The sequence below is a fragment of the Solanum dulcamara genome, chromosome 3, assembly GCF_947179165.1.
Source record: "Solanum dulcamara chromosome 3, daSolDulc1.2, whole genome shotgun sequence".
Taxonomy (NCBI): Eukaryota; Viridiplantae; Streptophyta; class Magnoliopsida; order Solanales; family Solanaceae; genus Solanum; species Solanum dulcamara.
Genome location: NC_077239.1, coordinates 10252449 through 10276251, shown reverse-complemented (window position 1 = coordinate 10276251; position 23803 = coordinate 10252449). Strand labels below are relative to the sequence as shown.

Below are 23803 nucleotides of genomic sequence, written 5' to 3'. Positions count from 1 at the left end.
TGTCATTGTCTATGCCTCCAGACAGCTTTAAGACTCATGAGAGGAACTACCCCACTCATGAACTTGAGTTGGCCGCTGTGGTATTTGCTCTTAAGATCTGGCATCACTATCTTTATGGTGTACATGTGGATGTGTTCACATACCATAAGAGGTTACAGTATGTATTCAGCCAGAAGGAGCTGAATTTGAGGTAGAGGAGATGGCTAGAGTTGTTCAAGGATTATGACATGAGCATTCTCTACCACCCAAGTAAAGCAAACGTAGTTGCTGTTGCTCTTAGCAGGTTATCTATAGGGAGTATGACCCATGTGAAAGAGGAAAAGAAGGAGTTGGCAAAGGAAGTGCATAGACTTGCGCGTTTGGGAGTTCTATTTATTGACTCTAGTGAGGGTGGTATAATAGTCCGAAATGAAGCTGAATCATGTTTAGTTGAAGAGGTGAAAGGAAAGTAAGATCAGGATCCCATTCTTCTTCAATTGAATGATGAGGTTCACAAGCAGAAGGTAATGACTTTTACCAAAAGAGGAGATGGAGTGTTGAGATATCAAGGGAGATTATGTGTTCCAAGTATTGATGGTATTCGAGAGAGATTCATGGAAGAAGCCCATAATTCCAAGTATTCCATCCACCCAGGTTCAACAAAGATGTACCACGACTTGAGAGAAGTATACTGGTGGAGTGGAATGAAGAGAGATATAGCAGATTTTGTGTCCAAGTGCCCGAACCGCCAATAAGTTAAAGTTGAGCACCAAAGGCCTTGTGGAGTGGCTCAGAATATAGAGATCCCGGAATGGAAGAGGGAAATGATCAATATGGACTTCATTATCGATTACCACGAACCCGCAAACAACATGACTCTATTTGGGTGATTGTGGATAGAATGACCAAATTGGCTCATTTCTTGCTAGTTAAGACTACGAACACTGCAGAGGGTTATGCCAAACTGTATCTTAGAGAGATTGTTAGACTGCATGGAGTTCCTTTGTCTATCATCTCTGATAGGGGAGCTCAATTCACTGCTCAGTTTTGAAAGTCATTTCAAAAGGGTTTGGGTTCAAGAGTGAACCTTAGTACTGCTTTTCATCCGTAGACAGACGGCTAGGCAGAGCGTACATACAGACATTGGAGGATATGTTAAGAGCCTGTGTCATTGACTTAAAAGGTAATTGGGATGATCATTTACCTCTTATTGAATTTGCATACAATAATAGCTTCCATTCGAATATTCAAATGGCTCCTTATGAAGCTCTGTATCGAAGGAGATGTATCACCAATTGGTTGGTTTGAAGTTGGTGAAGCTGAGTTGATTGGATCAGACTTGGTTCACCAAGCTATGGAGAAGGTGAAAACCATCCAAGAGAGGTTGAGGACTGCTCAGAGTCGCCATAAATCCTACACTGATGTTAGGAGGAGAAATTTGGAGTTCGAAGTGTATGATTGAGTATACTTGAAAGTTTCACCCATGAAAGGTGTGATGAGATTTGGAAAGAAAGGGAAGCTTAGTCCTCGCTACATTAGTCCTTATCAGATATTGAGGAGGGTTGGTCACGTAGCCTATGAATTGGAATTGCCCTCGGAATTAGCTACTATTCATATCGTGTTTTACATCTCTATGCTTAAGAAGTGTTTGGGAGATCCTTCACTTGTTGTCCCAACTAAGAGCATTGGGGTGAAAGAGAGTTTGAGTTATGAAGAGATTCCAGTTCAGATTCTTGATCGTCAGGTTCGCAAATTAAGAACTAAAGAAGTGGCATCTGTCTAAATCCTATGGCGAAATCAATTTGTTAAAGAGGCTACATGGAAAGCTGAAGAAGATATGAAGGCTAAATATCCTCATCTATTTGTGCCTTCCGACGATGATGTTCAAGGTAATATTCCTTACTTCTACCTTGGAGTCGATGTGTATTCTTGAATTTGAGTCATTGACCATTTGAGTATCAGAGTTTTTGAGAAATTGATTTATTGATGATATCATTCTTGATGTCTCCTATTTTCATATTCATTCGAGGACGAATGATCCCAAGGGGGAGATATTGTAACACCCCCTAAAATGTTGCATGTCGGTATTTCAATTCTCGATGAAAATGATAATGTCTTTGTATTTTGGGCATAACTTTTCATAGAATAGTCCAAATTAGGTGATTCAAATTTTTGAGTAACCACAACCTAATTACCTACAACTTTCATGAGAATATATCTTAAGATTTGGAGTTTAAGTAGATCAAATAAATTAATCTTTACAAGACATAGTGCTGTGATAGAATGGAGTATTTGTAGAATAAAATTCATATCTCGATGTAGCTTGCTCCAAATTAGATGATTCTTAAACTAACTGAAACTAGACTTCTATATCTACAATTCTTATGAAGACACCAAATCCTAATAAGGAATTTATCTTTTTCAAACGCAGCTTTGAAAATAGATATTCCGTTAAAAGAGATCTCATCTCACCTACCATAGAAAGATCTAGAACCATTTGACATCAAAATCTTCCATTGAATTTTCAAGATCATCCTTTGTAATTAATTTTATTTATTGTTAGGTCCCTCCCCCACACCTATAAATACCCACTTTATTTCCTCATTTTTATTCATCAAGCTTTTTTAAGCAACTCTTCTCTCTATACACTTCTTTACTCATTCTCAAATATAGTTTTAGTTTTAATAGTATAAAAATACTATTTCGGTAATTTTTATACTCTAGGTAGTACACAAAATGCTTCAAAAAGAAGAAAAGGCTAGGGGTCCAAGTTCCAATTCGGAGTAAAGTTTCAGATTTAAGGTATGCAAGGCTTTCATAGCATCGGATTGAATTCGTCCATGCGCCCAATATTTAAATTCATTATAATTGAGTTATAGTTGAGTTTTATCCAAATCTTGAATTCTAAATAAATTAATTCTTCTTCTATTGAGTTAGATATATTTATGCATTAATATTATTATTATTATTATTGTTATCTCTCATATTATTGGAATTATTGTTCATGGCTACTTTCCCATGAATCCTAATTGATTTGATGTTCATGAATATTTTTACACATGTTTTGAGTAAAGATGTTGGCTTTTTAATATTTTCATTGATAAAAAGAGTGATATGAATTAATACTATATATGTATTTTATTGAGTTTTGAAAGAGCAAAAGTGTTGAGTTTAAATGAATTTGAGTAAATGATGTTTTGAGCAAGATGTTTTGATGAGATGTAAATGATATTTTGAAGTATAATGATTGATGAAGAGGTAATGAGATGAGTTTGATGATTTAAATTAAAGTCCAATGAGACTAGATGATGAGATTAATATGAACACATATTTTGGGAGTAGTATTGAGCACCGAGTTGGGTAAGAGTTTAATTGACTCAAACCCCAGAACTACGTAGCCAGCGTAGGATGGAGGCTATGCCTCTTAAGTCCCAAAAAGAGGACTTTGATGAATGGATCCAAGATAGTGATGTTCTTTACCCTGGCAAGGTATTGGATGGATGTGGCAACGATATCGCTTCGTTGTATCATCGTTAGCTCATAAGTGATGGTTGTCGATTAGAGAAACTCCCAACTGAGTAAGCATTTTTTATTATTATTTTAAATTTGCATTACATATTAATGTTGAGATGATGTTGAGTTCTGAGCTGAGTTTTCCTGAGAGGAATTTCTTGATATATGTCCTTACTTTCCTGTCATTTTACATACTCGTACATTCCACGTACTGACGTCATTCAACCTACATTATTTTATGATGCAGATACAGGTGTTAGAGATCCTCAACAGGCGCATCATTGAAGATCATTATTTTTCAGCTATTTGGTGAGTCCTTCTTGTATTCGAAGGAACTCTCTATCCTTTTATTATTTTTGAGTATTATGTTTCTTTTAAGGTAGCCATGGATATGTCATTGGCACCATCTAAGAGCATTAGAGGCTTCATAGACAGAGTTTGATGATGTAATCGGAGTAAGTGAGCTCGTTTTAAGTCTGAATCTACTTTCGTTTTCGCTAATAAATCCCAAATACTTTGAGAAAAAATTTCTAAAATTTTCTTCTCCTTTTTGAAATTGAGTTTTTCGGGCATTTCAGGTCAGTTTCGGCCTGATTTTCAAAAATATGATATGAATATTATTGGTTCTGTATTTTGATTGAGAACTTAAATTTTTATAGATTGTGGTGATTTGGAGTACATTCTGTAGGAAAAGTTTCACTTGGATTGATCGATTGCGTATTGGCTAAGGCAAGTAGACTCTTAAAACTCCATGAATCTCTTAGAATTCCTGAATATCCAGTTGTATATGTGTTGAGGCGTAATGTGGATAAGGTTACAGATTTAATTGTAATATGAACTAGTCTAAAATGAGTTGACGGGGCTAATAAAAAATGATGTGTGATAATGTTGAGTATTGAATATTACATGTCGTAATCTTGATATCTATGTGTATTTGATGAAATACTTGATTAGTCTAATTTTGATTGCGGTTTGCCTGAACTGATTATTTTTCATTATTTGTGTGAGCATGTTGTTTGCATTGGTTCTGAAACACTGTGATGAGAGGTACATGATTGTGAGTCCAAGGTCATTTTCGATCAGAGATATGAAATGGCCGATGTCATTTTCAGCGAGAGATTGATAGGCCAAGGTCATTTCCAGTGGGATTAAATTGTCGAGGTTGTTTTTGATAGAATTACATTGTTGAGGTCATTTTCGGCGAGATTATATGGCTGAGGTCATTTTCGATCAGAGATTTTGAGGCCGAGGTCATTTTCGGTCAGAGTTTATTATGTCGAGGTCTTTGCCGACAATTGCACATATGCATGATCATTGAGTGTGCATACACATATTCTGCATATCTGTATTGACAGTTTGATGCATATTTGTGACTTGTGAGTATTTATACAATATGTCTTGTGATATTGAGCTGTGATCTGAATCTTATTGAGATGTTTAGTAGGAACTATTATGTTGGGCTGATTTCTGTACAGATTGTAGTCTGGAGGTTCTGTTGGGCTGGAAAAGGCGTTCGTGTATTTTATTAGATTTCTTAGTTTTTCTAGTTAGCTTGCTAGGTAGCGTGTTGTTTGCTACTCACACTTGCTTCTATACTTGTGTAGATTCTGAGTCTGGACTTTGATCACCGTCTCTTTCTGATCATTCGAGGCTTCCACGATTTTTGGGAAAGGTAGCTATTGACATTCACCATACTCTTAGATTTTCTGTACTTTTATGGTTTACTCTACTTGAGAGTTGAAGACATATTGAGACTGTATTTCATTTCAGTTTTGTCTTCTTTAGTGGCTTGTACATGTGACAATCAAATTTTTGGGGTAATTTAAGTTGAAAGACTTCCGCTTTTATTTATTATTTACCTATTTAGACTGTTACCGCTTTATTTATCGAAATATTAGGTTTTAGGCTGACTTGTCTGGTGGGAAAGGACATGTGTCATCACACCCGAATTCTGATTGTGACAGGGTTCAAATGAAGTATTACTAATACAAATCAGATAAGAAATTTGTATTAGGCAAGAGATGGTGGAGACCTTTTTTCTTCCTCTTCTCCTTTCTAATTTTCATATTCAGACTCTCAGTATGCCTGAACGAGGGAGAGATATAATAGTGTGTCAATCGTATTTAAAAAGAGTATACAACACATGGTTCTAATGTATACCAAGGATAAAATACAGTTGAACACATTAATACAAATTAATAGGTAGTTGCAGATACATTCAAATACATTGATACAGAGTGAATGCACAAGAAACAAATACACTTGATACAATTTTGCTCATTGATACAACTTGATACAATTATATTAGTTAATACACTTGATACAAAGTAAGTACACTAAGAACAAATACACTTGATACAACTATATTCATTGATACAACCTTGATACAATCTGATACATTTGTATTCGTTATTACAAATCAATTATATTAATTGTATTTGTGATACAACCTAATACAATGAATACAGCATGCATTCCTCCTCTCCCTTTCAAAGTTCGCCTCTTTCCGTTATCTTCTAATCTTGCTTGCCTCTCTCCTCCTTATAACACGTAGCTATGAATCATTTTTAAACAAATTATACTATAAATCTCTAATTAAACCCAAACTATATTGATTTTTAAAAATTTCTCATAATTAAAGCACAATCTAAAGACAACACAACAAAGTTACCTCTTATAAAAAAGAAAGCAACAGGTACAACATTTAAACCGTCTTAATAGGATATTACATAGATTGCCTATCAAACAAGTCTCAAAAGCCAAACACAATTCTTACTAATTTATCATCATCATCAGTCTACAATCCAAGAATTTATATAAAATCAAATCTATCAACCATTATAAGTATCCATTTGATGTCTCCTCTCTGCTTCTCTCTGCATTCCAACCATCCTTATTCTCATCTGAAGTTGTGCTGCTCCTTTCAAAAACCTCAAACTCTGCAAAGGACTTAGTATTCCCACCACATTATCTGCTGTTCTTGTCCTCAATCTGTCTGCAGCCGTCACCACATCCTCCACCGCTCTTCTTAGTGTCTCCATCTCTTCATCCACTTCTCCTATTTCGCTATCTATGTAATATAATTAAGTAATATAATTAAGTAATTAAAAGTGAACGAGCAAGATGTCCTGAGTTCAAGAAATCAAACTCACATGTGAAGGATTGTATCGAGACATAACATAATTAAATACTCCCTAAGGTCCTTTTCTAATAAATACCATTTAGGGGGATCGGATAGCTGGATAAGAAACAAATTATTCATTTATTAATTTTCATATAACTTATGCGATGTTTGACAGATAAATAAAAAATAAATTATTTATGCATTAAATTAATATGACTATAAACCCGCATAACTAATAAATGTATTAGTTATGAGAGAAGCTATATATTATTTTATGCAGAATAGAAGGTAGAGTAATAAATAAATTCATTCCTAACTATTTTCTACATTATTAATATTTGCATAACTTTAATCAACTATCAAACAATGATATAAAATAAAAAATCATTTAATGGTATTAATCATTAGGTTGTTCAATTAAATTATCATTTATCCATCCCTAAAAATGAGTAATTTTAAATATTTTTTATATAATTCATTCATCAAATCAAAGGTAAAACTGAACAAACAAATTTTGTAGCTAAATTATAAACGATATTTGGAAATGACGACCGTGAGTAAATTTTGTAACAACTTAAGCTTTTAGATAGATACCTGGAAGCATTTCGATTCCGTATTGTTGTGCGACTCCTATCAAGGGCGGGGCAGCGACGCTTTCTTGAATGTTAACCAATTTGTCCATAAGGTTCTTCTCTTCGATCCTTGTTTCGATTCTAAGCCTATTAATCCTCTCAACTTGATTTTCACTCAAATCATTAACAGAATTCATAACAAGGGGAAAAGCTAATCCTGGTTTGAAACCAGCAATCCACAAGAAACTTTTTTCTAATGGAGTGAACCATGTAGGGGAAAACATATAAAACACATTTATATGTGACATTTTTGATTTTTCTTCGAAATATTCTTGATAATGAGCTAAAATACGTGAAATAAGGTTTCGCATAACATCTTCTTCTGATTCTTGGTCGAATGTGGTAAGTTCATTCAAGAAATGTTCTTGGCGTTGTAGCCAGCCTTGATAAAAAGCCTCAAATGAATTAACATTAATGCTGTTGCTTCCAAATGAGCCAGCTTGCATTTTTTTTTTTTGTGTAAGAAGAGAAACAAAGGGAGTAGAAGAAGAGAAGGAAAGTTGAATATGAGGGTTGTTCAGAAATAGTGATCGGGGGAGAAGTTGTAGGATTTACTTGATTCCAACTTTTTAAATATCAAATTAAATTATTTGTATCGAATTTTTAAATTTATAAATCAAGTCAAAATAATTATACTCAAGATTTTCAACCTCAGTTTTTGGTTTTTTTCGGATAATTCTGGTAAAGTATTCACATCAATAAATTATTAACTTATGCTTCAAATATTTCTTTTGTCCTACCAAAATATAACTATCTAAGATGTTTCTTAAAAAAATAACACAAAATATGAGATGAATAATGACATTAAAATATTCAATAAAAAAATAATAATGGAATGCATAAAATAAATATTACAAATTAATATGTATTAAATCCCGAATCTATCTTATTAAACATCAAAATTATTTAAATTCAGTATTTTCGATACAGGGTATAAATTATATTTATAAAAAACTATAACAAATATTATTCTTATTTTAATTTATTTATCTGATTTTAATTTGATATGAAATTTTTAAAAAATAATTATTTTTAAATTTTATAATTTTAAACTAAATATATATAAAATATATTAAAATATTTTTTAATTTTATAATTTTAAACATGTCAAATAAAAAATTAAACTTATAAAATTATCAACAATTTAAAAAATATATAAAGACATTTTTGCTCAATCCTACTTGGCTTCATAAGATGAGACCAAACAATTCTATCTTTAGATCACGACAAATGGCTATCCCCCTTTTCCATGTCCTATTGTGCCACCGATTTCTAAATTCAATGCATTTTACTTTGAAATAAAAAAGTTTTTTTACTTTTAACTTTTTACTTCAAATATGATGATTGTTAATTTTTGTTTTTATTAGTTTAGACAAAAATTTTACCTCGTTTAACATAAGACGTGTAGAAATTAAGTTATGTGACATAAATTATGTAGCATTTTTATAACCTAATTTACTCGAAACTTTTGTTTCCCTCGATATATATTTTATAGAAATTAAATTACACGATATAAATTGTATAGTATTTTTTCACATAATCTTCATCAATATCACTTGTTATTATTAAAAATAAAATTAAAAATATTATGAGTTAAAAATAATTTTAAAAATATCTTATTTTTATTTTAAAAAATTACAACAACATAAATATTGAAATTATGATTAAAACTTCCTCTCCACATGTAGTTAAACAAAAATCTTCATTATCATTAAATTAATTGCAAAATGATTTTGAAACTAATCTTGGACCTAAGTTTTTCAAATTCGTTAAACCATTGAACCATAGTATCAAAATAATGAAGACTTTTTTTTTTTACAGAGAAAAACCCTCAATCCCTAAGTTTGAATCGGTGGTTTTTGTCCTTGAGTGGGAATGAGAAACACATTTCATTTGCTTACCCAAGGATACAGGTAAAGCGGAGTTAGAAATTAAAGGATGAATTTGATTAAATTTAATTTAAATGATTATAAATTATTTTATTTTTCTTTAATAACTTAAAAAAGATTAAAAATTTTAAATTCATAAACTTTAATTTTTAATTCTGCTCGAGAAAAAAAAGGACCGCACTTCAAAATCAAAATCCATCAGCTTTTGTCCTCATAATGTAGAGTATCACTTGCTATTTTTTGTCTTTTACTGCAAAGATTTTTCTATTTTTCTAAGGTCGTTTATTTACCCATTTTTCTTGTCTATTTCTTTAGAAGTAAAAAATTGTACCTTGTAACCTCATTAGCCGGGAAGTGAAATCTGCAAAATGGTCAAGAACTTGACACTCCCCCGTTTCTTTTTTACCTATCATGTTGCATTTTTTGAAAATCAATTTAATTAATTTTTAAAACTAATTTAAATTACAGTTTGATATTTCTAAATAAAAAATAGATATTCAAAAATTATATGAAAAGTATTATAAGTTATAAATTTTTTCATGTCAATATGATTAAAAAATACATTTTAAAATATTAAAAAAAAATTATATTGTTTTATCTAGCAATGTACATGGATCAGGTTAATTTAAATTTTTAAAATATCAAATCAAACTATTTATATTGGGTTTATAAATCTATAAGACAACCAAACTAATAAAATTTGGATTTTTTCGACCTCAGATTTTTTGGTTTTTTTCTTTCAGATCTCTTGGGTTTTCGGATAAAGTATTCGTACAAACATATAATTTATTTGTGCTTCAAATATTTCTTTAATCCTACCCAAATATAATTATTTAAGGTATTTCTTAATAAAATAACACAAATACGGTATGAGTAATGATATTAAAATATTCAACAAAAATAATAATGTAATTGCATAAAGCAAATATTGCAAATAGATAAGTCAAAATGAAAATGATTATAATTTTAAAGTATTAAATCATGCTAAAATAAGTCTAATAAGTAATAATTATATGACTAAACATTGAAGAAAACTAAAATTTGGTTATGTATTTTAATTAGCTAAACCAATTTATAACTAAAGAACAAATATTCAACATTAATTATTGTCATTCTTAGTATTGAGTTGATTTGATTTTGATTTGAGCTTTACTAAAGTTACTAATATTTATTGAATATAGCATGTATTGGACTATTCAAAATTCTAAATCAAACTTGAAATAATATTGTTAAAAGATATAAAAGCTATGAAAAGTGTAAGAATATTTATAAATAATACCAAATTAAATATTTTAATGTATAAAATAATTTTTGAAACTTTTATATATATATATATATATATATATATATATATATATATATATATGATGTCGAATTGGTTTGGTTTTGTGTTGATTTTTTAAAGTTAAAATAAAATCAACATAATATAGTGTTTTTTTTCTTCAATACCACACCAAGTCAAATTAAATTATTAATCAAGTTTTTATTCTCAGTTTGACTCAATTTGCGGTTGGTTTGGTGCGGCTTTTGATTTGATTTTTAACTCTTAAAAAGAAAACTATAACAACTGTTGAACATCTTATTAAAAATAGTTGTCTCATATTACTTGATCATTTACTAAATTAAGATAAAATTAATTAATTTTTTTTTATTTTATCCCTACAATTAATATAACCTTTTGGAATGTGAATAATTTTCAATACTAATTATTTCTATATTTTATGTATTTTTTTTCAAACTTATTTTTATATGTATTGATATAAACAAAGGAAAAAATAGTAAATTTGATTAATCTATTATTAATTTCTTAATTATTATATAAAATAAAAAAATATTCATTTAATATGAGACGGAGGAAGTAAAAAAGAAACGGAAGTATTTAACTTTGTGAAGAGGATACTTATCAGTATAGTTCTTTCAGCACACTAGATGACCCTTAAGGAAAACGACAAAATTCATCAGCTTGAAAGAAATATGATAAGGCGGTTTAGTTGGATAAGAATAACAAATTTATTTTAAAATGTAAAGTTATTTTATCTTCTGTTTAATTATGGGTACTTTAATTTTAAATTATTATATTCTACCATTTATATTAAATATAATGGGATAAATTATGGAAAACTACATAAAATAGAATGATTGGAATTTTTTTGCATAGAGCCATTTAAAAATATTTTAATTATGCTTTATAGTTATAGTTTGCTAATTATAATTCGTAGCTATAGTTATATCAGTGTTTGTATAATTCGCACAATATTTGTATAATTCACTATACAATTCACATTTTTTGTATAACGTTTATATATTTCACTATACAATTCATGCATAACATTTGTATAATTTGTTATACAATTTGTAATGTTTGTATATTTCGCTATACAATTCGATTAGAGCACAACGTTTGTATAAATTGCGCGAATTATACAAAATTCAATTGTATAATCGCACGAATTATATAAAACTCAAACTATAATTACATTAGATGTTGCCGCGAGCCATAATTAATTCAAACTATAGTTATGCTAGTTAATTAATTAGTATATGCTTACTTATCCGCGTAATTTTTCTTAGATTCAATTGTGAAATTATTTACCTAAATTGAGCCAAATCCAAACTATTTACCCTCTTACTCCATTTTCTCTTTCTTATTTTGCGCATGATGTCATTATTGCTATGAATTAATCCTCTGTGATACTCGATCGGTATATTGATACCATATCGATATCATGTAGGACTGAACTTAATTCTCTATGATACTTCGTCGGTATATTGATACCCTATCGGTATCATATATGATTGTGTTCTTTTTTTAAGAAATAAAAATTAAACAATTAAGAGAAAATTATTAAAGTCACAATCTTATTTATTAAATTCTAAATTAATAAAAAATATTTTCTTTGTGATACTTTGTCGATATATTGATACCATATCAGTATCATATAGAACTGAGCTTAATCCTCTGTGATACCCTATTGGTATCATAAAGGGTGAGAGCTGACATCAGCACACGAATTTTAAAAGAAATTTGTTTCATTTTAAAATATAAAAGGGTATGAAAATAATAAGATATTTAAAGATAAATATTTTTCTTTTTTGAGGTTATAAGTGTTTTTTCCCCACTAATTATCTCATATAGAAGGTGGAATAGTTAATTCCATAGGATATCCTTGTCTACCTCATTCCATATACAAACGAGTCTCAAGTCTTGTCTTCTGTTGTGATGCTACTTATGAACGTAATAAGTGGATTCATTTAGATCATGAGCTGGCACAAAAGCAAAAAAATAACTTTACCATTTCAATGATCAGTACCGGTGAATGGGGTAGGATGGAAAGGGGAAATATGCCTCCATTTGTTACTTGTCACAAAATTCTCTTGTACAAATGAACAATGAATTTCTTCCAACTATTCCACTATTTCCACAATACCAATACACTGATGAGTGAATAAGTTCAAAGATGTGTAATTCTTACAACAAAGCTACACTCTTTACTGCCTAATTAAACACTTTTAGCTTTTGAACAAGCTGGCAAGTTCTCCCTTCTCATACATGGAGGTCAAGATATCACACCCACCAACCAACTCACCCTTCACAAAAATTTGTGGAAATGTAGGCCAGTTACTATAGTTCTTCAATGTCTCCCTCAATCCGGAGTTGTATTCTTCATCAAGGACATCAATGCTTTCATAATCGACACCTTCACTTTCAAGAATGGCTACCACCCTCTGTGAAAACCCACATTGTGGTGCATTTCTTGACCCTTTAATGAAAGCAACCACCTTGTTCTCCTTCACTAGACGGTCAATGAGGTCCTCCAAGGGCACTGTCAATTCCACACGACGGCCTGGTGTTAACCTTAGATCAGCCTTCTTCTTTGGAGGCTGACGTACCCATGTTGAATTTCCCGGTTCATTACCGTGTGGTACCTTTCCATTGGTCGCAATATGTTCTTCCATCCATGATTTCCAAGATTCAGTTAAAGTGGTTCTATCTGGCTCATCAACCACACCAACCTACAAATATTATACCAGCTATTAAGTATTCAAAGGGAAAATATAGCATTAAAATCCCGAAGTATAAAAGGAGGGGCAAACAAATGTTAAACTTTCCGACATAAGTGATAACTGGTGCAGACTTGTATTTCAGTGCTACGAAGATAGGCAATGTATTACACTTATACTGCTTAGAGGAGGAATCCTTTGCAATTTATTATACTCTTGCTGCTTAGAGGTCCTTGTATTAATATTCAAGGTACAGACACAGCAGTTGAGATTCTAAGCAAGAATAACCGTGCATGTGATGTTTGACAAAGTCACATTCACATAATAAGATGATTAGAAAATGTTCATATGTCAAATAATAGTAACATGCTTAGCCAAGAATATTGCTTTCAGCAAGTCTGCTTTCGCTCTCTAAAGGAAAGAGATTGTTTATTCAGCATGGTGTGCCTTATGTGCACTATAAATCATCATTCCACATAGCAGAGCTATCAACGGCTTGCTTAAGGCGTGCCTAAGCCCTGAAGCTATAGGTGCAAAATAGGCTGGCACTTAGCCTCGCTTGTCCAGCGCTTCGGCGACACTACACAATAAATATTTCTCTTAATTTTAATTTTTAAAATTTTAAATTTTTTGTCAATATAATTGTCATTTGTGCTAATAATTATTATTCTTGAATTATAGATATATTTTTAATTGTTTTATAGTGTGTAAGGTACACACTACCCTCTCCCCACTGTGGGACTACACTATTGTTATTCACTTGCGCCTTTCTTCACTAAACTTGCGCTTTAGTTTTACCCTGCTTTAAAGCCTCAACAGATCTCAGTGCTTTTTTTTTTTTGAGCTTTTCACCTTTGATAACACTGCCACAAATTATTATAAATTTGTCAAATTTCCTCTTCGCAATTGCATGATGTCATAGAAGAAACATTATAACGATAAAGAATGTTAATTAAAGGAAGCAGCAAAAGGATGGTATTGCAAGACGCCCAGCAGCAACCAAACCAAATGCCAATCAGTTTTTGGCCGAGGTATAATGTAGTGAGGTAAGTAAACTAGAATGAAATAAATGCCTTCAATCATAAGTGTTGACCACCTGTGTGCATTCAACTAGCACAATCTCCCACTCTAGCAACTTTAAGCACCGAAAAACAGGTATTCTATATCAGTTTGTTCGCTACGCCAAGCGAGCTAACTCTGGTATTTAAGCAGAAAAAGGTAGAAGGCGGCCATCATCCCCAAGTTGCAAAGGTTGCCGTTGGCCTAAAGGGTCAACTCCAAACAGATTTCTTGGTCATCAAAATATTTTTTTTCCATAGGTTGATCAAGCTAACCAGCACAGAAGTGGCATCTGTAGATAGAGACAGACCGATGATCAACAATAATGAGGATATTGGTGCTATGCTCACTCTTCTATTATTAGTTGAAGCAGATAAGTTTGTTCTTCCTACCAAAGAGTACTCAGTTCCTGTGGTTGGACCATGCATTTTAAGTAACAAAGATTCATAGTTGAATAAATATGTCATTCTGGTTTTACAAGGAGCGATCATTGAGTTTCATCTGGGGCCCTTTGCCATCCTAAGTTCCAGACAGTTCTTTCTTTCCCGAAGTTGGGTTCTGGGCAAAGGCCTGGTCTCCGAGTTAGTCTTCAAGATAGAACCAGAAGTTGAACACTTAGCTTGGGACAAAGGAGGGAAGATATCAGGAAACAGTCTCCACTGGAATTGCAGGTTAGCAATAATTAGTCCTCGTTATGTTCTAACTATCGCCAGAAGAGATTAAAGAGACTCACTAGAACTGGCAAAAAGAACCAAAACAAGGACCTTGAGTAACACAATCGAAGCTACTGCAGGCTATGCAACCATGTTATAATCCCCTCCAAATCTAGAAAAAGCATATGCAAAGTTCCAAGGGACTAGGGAGGTACTTTGGAGATGCTTGGAGGCTAGAGGTGTGCCTATAGCTTAGGCTAGAATGATTAAGAATATGTATGATGGTGCTAAGACCCGGGTCACGACTGTGGGAGGTAACTCGGAACACTTTTCATTCATGATGGGGTTGCACCAAGGATTTGCTCTAAGCTCGTTTTTATTTGCATTGGCGATGGATGTACTAAAGCAATACATCCGAGAGGAGGTGTCATGGTGCATAATATTTACGGATGACATAGTATTATTGACGACATGCGAGGCAACATTAATGAGAGGTGACGTTGCTGTGAGGCTAAAGGTTTAGAGACAGACCCTAGAATCAAAAGGTTTCAACTTGAGCATGACGAAAACAGTACTTGGAGTGTAAGTTTAGTGACGTGACCCATGAAGCAGACGGAGACATGAGACTTGACACACAGGTTATCCCCAACAGAGGAAGTTTCAAGGTACTTGGGGTCAATAATAAAAGGTAATCAGGAGATTGGCAAGAATGTCATGCATCGTATTGGGGTGGTTGGAGTGGAGGAAATGGAGGCTCACATTCGGTGTTGTGTGATAAGAACGTGCTGCCAAGACTTAAAAGTAAGTTCTACAAAGGGGTGGTTAGACCGACTATGTTATATGGGGCGGAGTGTTGGCCAGTCAAGAACTCTCATATCCAACAAATGAGAGTAGCAGAGATGAGTATGCTAAGATATTATTTGTTTAGGGTTTAGGTCGTAGAACTCATACTGCCGAAACAATTTTGCTCTATTCACTGCTCTTTAGTTAGTGAAGCTCCAAGTAAAAATCGACCACTGTTTCGACCCTCTCTCACTCACCGGACCACTGTTCCGACAGACCACTACCCGACGCTGCCGTCACTACTCTGGCAGAGCACTATTCCGGCAGATCTCACTCTACTTTTCTCTTCTTCTTCCTCTCTCTTTCTTTCTTCTTTCTTTTTCATTTTTTTCCACCCAACAGTTCAGATCTGCTCCGGCCACAACTCCGTCGAGATCTAGAAGGCATAGATCTGTCTGGAGAGGATCATATCAGACTAAAAAGGCTTCTCCGGCGATTTTTCTAGTGAAACTTTTGGTCTCCTCTTACATTTTCCGATGGCTCAAGCAGATTTCGACAACGTCCAACTTTCTGGCGACGTTTAGGATTCCGATTAGAATCTTTGTCACATTCTCACCGGGCCAGGTTCTATCTTTCCTTCCCTCAACTGATTATTTGTGCTCATGTTTATATATTAGTATTACTTTCTAATCAGTTTGCTTAGTGTTCTTCTTTCTTAGTTCCTACCATTAGTGTTTTAAGTATTGTTCTTCATTTTCCTCTTCACTTAGTGTTTAGTGTTCTTGGTTTGCCTATTAGTTAGTGTGTGTTGTCCCTCTATTATACATTTTATATTGTCAATTATTATCTCGTTGCTTGTATTCTCTGTATTTATTTGTTTTCAGTTTATCACTTTGTAGTTCATATCGTTTTAGTGGCTTTGGTAACTGATGGTGGACTAGGGTCATGTCCTCAATTGGGGTTGAAGGCGGGGGAAATAGTGGTAAGAGGGGGACGGGTTTTCTTAAGTTGAGAGTAGGATCGTGGAACATAGGGTCGCTTACAGGAAGATCCATAGAGCTAGTGAAGAATCTTAAGAGGAGAAAGATTAATATAACTTGTGTTTAAGAGACTAGATGGGTAGGTAACAAAGCTAGGGATGTGGACAGATTTAAATTATGGTATTCAAGAGGCTCTAGAGATAGGAATGGAGTAGGTATTCTAGTCGACGCGGATCTTAGGTATTGTGTGGTGGAGGTAAAAAGGATCAGTGATAGAATGATATTTATTAAGCTAGTTATAAGCAAACTTTTTGTGAACATTGTTAGTGCATATGCACCCCATGTGGGCATGGATAAGGAAGTCAAAAGGCTCTTTTGGAAGGATTTGAATGAGGTAGTGAGAGGTATACCGAGTACCGAAAAGATTTTCATTGGGGCAGATTTCAATGGTCATATCGGGACAACTTCTAATGGTTTTGATGATGTCCATGGAGGCTTTAGTTTTGGGAAAAGGAATGGTGGCGAGACATCTCTCCTGGAGTTTGCTAAAACTTTTGAGTTGGTTATTGCTAACTCGTGTTTTCTGAAGAGGGATAATCAATTGGTTACCTTTAGTAGCACGGTAGCTAGGACTTAGATTGACTATTTACTCCTCCGAAAGGGTGATAGAGGCCTTTGTAAGGATTGTAAGGTTATTCTGAGTGAGAATATTACTACCCAATATAAGCTTTTGGTGATGGACTTGGAGATTGAGAGGGATAGGAGAAAGAAGACCCTTTATGACCGACCGAGGATTAGATGGGGGGGGCCTAACTCCCACCCTTTCTTGGGAGTTGGGGGAGAAGTTGGTTGGTTTAAGGTCTTGGAGTAGTAGCGGGGATGTGAACAACATGTTGAACATAACAACTGATTGTATTAGAAAAGCAGCTACCGAGGTTCTAGGGGTGTCGAGAGGAATCTTTGGTGGTCGTCAAGGAGATTGGTGGTGGAATAGAGAAGTACAAGGCAAAGTGAAAGCTAAGAAGGTTGCCTATACGGAGTGGTTGGAGTGCGTAGATGCGGATGAGAAGAGTAGGCTTAAATATATCTATAAGAAGGCGAAGACGAAAGCGAAGACGGCTGTCATCAGTGCTAAGACGATAGCTTTTGAATGCCTATGAGTTAGGAGAAAAAGGTGGGGACAAGAGATTGTATAGGCTCGCCAAAGCGAGAGAGAGAAAAGCCCGCGACTTGGATCTAGTAAAGTGCATCAAGGACGAGGAAGGTGAAGTGTTAGTGGATGAGACCTCTATCAAGCAAAGGTGACAAGCTTGCTTCCACAGACTCTTAAATGAAAAAGGAGACAAAGACATTGTACTGGGTGATTTGGCGCACTCTCATAGTCTTCGGGACTTTGGGTATTGCAGGTGTTTTAGGGTTGAGGAGGTTAGACGTTCTATTAGCAGGATGAGAAAGGAGAAAGAGACCGGTCCCGATTAGATTCCGATAGACTTTTGGAAGAGCATTAACAAGGCAGGTTTTGAATGGTTGACTAGGTTGTTTAATGTTGTTTTGAAGACAGTTAATATGCCCGATGAATGGAGGTGGAGTACTATGGTCACATTGTACAAGAACAAGGGTGATATCCAAAAGTGTAATAATTATAGGGGTATTAAATTGCTAAGCCATACTATGAAGATATGGGAGAGAGTGGTGGAGTTGAGGGTGAGGAGAGGAGTGTCAATCTATGAGAATCAGTTCAGATTCATGCCGGGGTGGTCGACTACTGAAGCAATCCATCTTATGCGGATACTGGTGGAGAAATTTAGAGAAAGAAAAATGAATCTTCATATGGTGTTCATTGATCCTGAAAAGACTTCTGACAAAATTCTGAGGGATGTTCTTTGGAGGTGCCTGGAGGTTAAAGGTGTCCCGATGGTGTATATTAGAGCGATAAAAGACATGTACGATGGAGCCAAGACTCGGGTTAGGGCGATGGGAGGTGATTCAGAGCATTTTTCTGTTGAGATGGACTATATCAGGGATCTGTACTGAGTCCTTTTCTTTTTGCCTTGGTAATGGATGCATGGTCTATTCAGGAGAGGCTCCATGGTGTATGCTATTTGCGGACGACATAGTTTTGATTGATGAGACTCGAGACAGACTTAATGATAGGTTGAAAGTTTGGAGATAAACTCTGGAGTGCAAAGGCTTCAGATTGAGCAAGACCAAAACTGAATACTTGGAGTACAAATTCAGTGGTGCGATGGATGAAGAGGGCACGAAAGTGAGGCTTTCCACTCAACCTATCCCCAAGACAGAAAGGTTTAAATATCTTGGATCCATCATCCAGAGCAGTGGGGACATCGATGAGGATGTCACGCATCGCATTGAGGCAGCGTGGATGAAATGGAGGCTTGCCTCTGGAGTCCTATGTGATAAGAAGGTACCACCTATGGGATTACACTGGGTTTGTTGTTGTGGTTATGGTTTGGAAAATTTGAAGGCTTACTCCACTCATGATGTATTCTCTAACAAGAGCTGGAATAAGGGAGAGGGGACATATATATGCAGTCTTTGCCTTACATTTCCGAGACGAGGCTATTTTGGTGTGACCTATTGCAACATCTTAGACAAGTGGCCTATCGGTCACAAGGGGGGAACTCTACTGATGCTCCAAAGTGTGCTCTCACGATATGAAAGCTCCAATACAAAAATTAGTAGCATTAGTTAGCAACTAGACTATAGAAGCTATCCCCCCTCAATCGAGACAGAACTTTCAGTTGTTCAAGTAAACACAAGGTGAAGCAAGGCTGGGAACAAAATTCTTGTCCCTAATGGAAGAATGGCAAGTCCACTTTTAAGAAAAAGAAAAGTAAAATCAGTTTCATTTCTCAAGCCAAAAGTGTATATGACTAATATATTCTCACAACAATGTGCATTCCACTATTAATGCATCGCATATTACTTTACTCAACTTGAACATGTTGATTCAAATCCATTTTTAATCTCTGTAGCCAAATGAGTTTTCTTATAGCATCACCAAAAAACATCCTGATAAAAAATTGCACTTCCATTTACCCTTTTGTCAACACAGCCAAAATGAGAAATATGAATATGTTTCTCTCAATCCTTAACCATTTCACACAGGATCAATCAATCAATTACGCGTTAATATCAATTAATTGGGTCAGCTCTATAAATCCACATTTTCCATTCCACTCAATTCAGGTAAGAAATTCAGCAAGAATTTAAAAAAGGGCTTACACATGTAAATAATCAAAGCTGTTACCTTAACGGAAGAGCAAAGTTGAGGTACGGAATTCTTATGTGAAAGAACACTAGCGGCGATATTGCGAGATATGCCAATAAATTGTAGATCACCATTACTATCATACACCGCATACACACCAGATTCCTTCGGGAAGCTTCCAGAGATTTCATCAAGTTGTAAAGGCACGGTTAAAGGGTCTGTCTCAGAGAGCTTTTTCAGAGCTGCAACAACGATGCTCGCATGGCGGCGAGTGGTGGTTCTGCTTTTGGGACGGAGAGTGATGGAAGGGAAAAGAGAGGAGGTTTTGGGAAGTGAATATGAAGAGTAAGAAGGGGTATTTTGGGAAGAAAAATTGGAGAAAAGAGGAAGAGTAGAATTGGGTTGTGTGAGAAATGAGATGTTGAAGGTCGCCATGGAAGAGAAGATGATGATGAAGAAGAAATGGTGGATAGTGGGAGTGAAGTTGGATGAGTTAAAATCTCAAAAGCTGGGCTATTCCTATCATTTGGAGTCATTCAAGCCCATCAACCAAGTCCAAAGTAAACGTGTCGAAGCTTGTTATAATGGGTTATCAAAATGAATTATGTTTATTTTGAGTTTAAATACTAGTTTTTCTCTAAATTATAATTAGTCTTTGTTATTGGCTTAAAAAAACATAAATGAGGCTCGAGAGCTTGTTAAGGAAGGAGAAAAAGGTTGACTATGGGTGCAAAACGAAAAATGTTTTCTCGTCTCCCTAGCCCGAGGGGAGGGTGGTGGTGGTGGTTGTTGGGGGGGGGGGAGGAGGGAAGGTGCCACAACAAAACAGAAGAGTGAAAGTCCGTTTTACATTGGATGATCTTTAATCTCCTTACAATGATGGCTATGTTATCTTGGGGAGCAATCATCAATATAATATTTGATTCACACGGTCAGCATGCTAGTTCATGCAATGTGTCGTCCGCTCTTGTATTTATAATAACTTTTCTTAAATTCAATTAAATATTGATGAAAAAAAAACAAAACTATGTATCCCTATTCCTAATAGATTGACCCTCAAATTATAGAATTTGCACCCCGCACATTTTTGTTTGTTTGAGTATGTAAAAAAAATTTACAAATATGATCAAAGTAATAAATGTCTAAGTTTTTTTGGAGTACCAATTTTAATATGACCCCAACACTTAATTATTCCATATTGTTTCCAAAAGGATTATTATGGTTCAAACCGATCCATTTACTATCTATTATTTGATTGACTAATCATTTATATTGGAATAAGTGAAAGGTCAAATGATTTGGTAATTCCTCACGAGGGGATGAATCGAGAGAAATTTGAATCAGAGCTTTGAATTTTTGTTCATCCCTTGTCGCAATAATATCTCTGTGTTTGCAACGATAACTCGACATTTCAAGAATCAATCTGATTCTATCTCTTTTTGTTCCGTTTGAAAAAGGGAGGATCCCAAAGAATCAATCTTCCATTTCGTTATTGATTCTCTCTTTAATTATTCAATGTGTGGTATTCTAAATCCTTATTACTAATGGAATCCAAATGATGTCTGGACTGATCAAAAAATCCTTTCACCCTCTTTTCACAATATATCCTAATAATTGTAATTATATTAAAGTTTTTATAGATATCTACACATTTACTACACTTTCTCTGAATGAATATATACAAACTATAACGTATTATGATTTGTTTCTATCCTAATCAACATTTTTTCTATGAAGCTATCTATTATTCAATTCAAATTATAATATTGAATTCATAACTACAGTATTCAGTCAAACTACAAATTATGATATTCAAATTCAGAAATACAACATGCAGTTCTTAACTATAACTATAATTTTCAATTCAAAAAAGAAGTATTCAATCCAAAATTATAGGTTTCAATTTAGTTCAATTTAAAATTATAATATTCAACCCAAAGTGCAATAGTAAAGTGAGGCTATGAAGGATGAAATAACAAAAGGGGTGTAATTTTGTTATGTGAAGATTCTTCTGCAGAGCTTCTTTGATGGTAAAAAACTTGAATAAGATTAATTTATTTTAACATTATGCATTAAATGTCATACCTCCTAATTACTCATGAATATGTTCACCTTATAAGTTCAGTGTTGTAATGGCTGACTTTGCACCAAAGTCTCCTCCAACACATGGTATTGGGTAAGTCATAAAGTGTTATTCTTGGTCATATTCTTTTTGAGTTTTTTTAATTTCATTTCTCATATAAAGAGTACAATAACATTGTCGTGTTTATGCTTCTCTTATTCAATCTTTATTATTTAGATTCATATTGTTATATTAATTAGACCATTCTCTTGAATTTCACCTTATTATGTTATTATTTGAGAATGATTTTTGGAGTATCTGTTAAAATTCAATTCAATACATATCGTAACTTCATATAGAACAACTTGAATCTTAGCAGTATTGTTGGTGCAAAAATGATGGCTTTGACATAAGCTCTCAAGCTGATGTAAAATGAAGGTCTTATGTAATTTATGTATCTCTATAATTCTCATCTTAGGAGATTAATGTGGAACCTCTAAGACAACAACAACAACAACAACCCAGTGAAATTCCACAACATGGGGTCTGGGGAGGATAGAATGTACGCAGACCTTACTCCTACCAAGGTAGGACGGCTGTTTTCTGGAGACCCTCGGCTCAGTAAAAGCATAAATGCATAAATTTTTTTAGATAAGAATAGAAAATTAAAAGCTTTATGAGAAAAACAACAAACAAATAACGAATAGATAATAAATAAATACAAATAAATAAATACAAATAACAAATAACGATTAAATAAATAATGAAAGCATCACAGGTAAAATAGAGTAATCAAAGCATAGAAAGTAATAAATAATAACAGAAATAACAGAAATCAGAAGTCAAAGCGCAAGAGATCGTAATGCACTACTACGCCTATGAATAGAGAAGAATAACGAGACTATGAACTAGCCTTCTACCCTAATGTGGGTCCTCCACACCCTCCTATCTAAGGTCATGTCCTCCGTAAGCTGTAACTGCGCCATGTCCTGTCTAATCACCTCTCCCCAATACTTCTTCGGCCTACCCCTACCTCTTCTATAACCATCCATGGCCAGCCTCTCACACCTCCGCACTGGGGCATCTGTGTCTCTCCTCTTCACATGTCCATACCATCTCAGTCGCATTTCCCGCATCTTGTCTTCCACCGAGGCCACTCCTACCTTGTCCCGAATAGCCTCATTTCTAATCCTGTCGCTCCTGGTGTGCCCACACATCTATTTCAGCATTCTTATCTCAGCAACTTTTATCTTTTGAATGTGAGAAGTCTTAACTAGCCAACACTCCGCTCCATACAGCATAGCCGGTCTAACCACCACTTTGTAGAACTTGCCCTTAAGTTTTGGTGGCACATTCTTGTCACATAGCACTCCGGAAGCGAGCCTCCATTTCATCCACCCTACCCCAATACGATATGTGACATCATCGTCAATCTCCCCACTGCCTTGCATGATAGACCCAAGATACTTGCAACTACTTCTCTTTTGGATGGCTTGAGTACCAAGCCTAACTTCAACGTCAACCTCCTGAGGTGTCTCACTGAACTTGCACTCTAAGTACTCTGTCTTTGTCCTACTCAACTTAAACCGTTTAGACTCCAAGGTATGTCTCCAATCCTCCAGCTTAGCGTTAACTCCGCGGCGAGTCTCATCGATCAGGACTATGTCATCCGCGAAAAGCATACACCATGGCACCGCACCTTGAATTTGTCGCGTCAATCCATCTATCACCAAGACAAATAAAAAAGGACTAAGAGCTGATCCTTGATGCAACCCCATCACCACTAGGAAGTGCTCTGAGTCCCCTCCTACTGTCCTTACCCTGGTTTTGGCTCCCTCGTACATGTCCTTGATCACCCTAATGTATGCCATAGGTACACCTTTAGCCTCCAAACA

At 34.5% G+C, this 23803-nt stretch overlaps 2 protein-coding genes across 2 annotated transcripts; both read right to left on the bottom strand.

Moving 5' to 3' along the window:
- Positions 1-6234: 6234 nt before the first annotated feature.
- On the bottom strand, positions 6235-7759 carry LOC129881540 (protein ZW2-like). Its single transcript, XM_055955724.1, has 2 exons — positions 7211-7759; positions 6235-6562 (listed from the first exon to the last, which is right to left on the bottom strand). The coding sequence occupies exons 1-2, from the start codon at positions 7692-7694 to the stop codon at positions 6324-6326; spliced, it is 723 nt and encodes a 240-aa protein (XP_055811699.1). The 5' UTR covers positions 7695-7759; the 3' UTR covers positions 6235-6323.
- Positions 7760-12402: 4643 nt separating this feature from the next.
- On the bottom strand, positions 12403-20387 carry LOC129882391 (bifunctional monothiol glutaredoxin-S16, chloroplastic). The gene is made up of 2 exons (XM_055956662.1): positions 19886-20387; positions 12403-13151 (listed from the first exon to the last, which is right to left on the bottom strand). The coding sequence occupies exons 1-2, from the start codon at positions 20279-20281 to the stop codon at positions 12648-12650; spliced, it is 900 nt and encodes a 299-aa protein (XP_055812637.1). The 5' UTR covers positions 20282-20387; the 3' UTR covers positions 12403-12647.
- Between the last annotated feature and the right edge of the window lie 3416 nt (positions 20388-23803).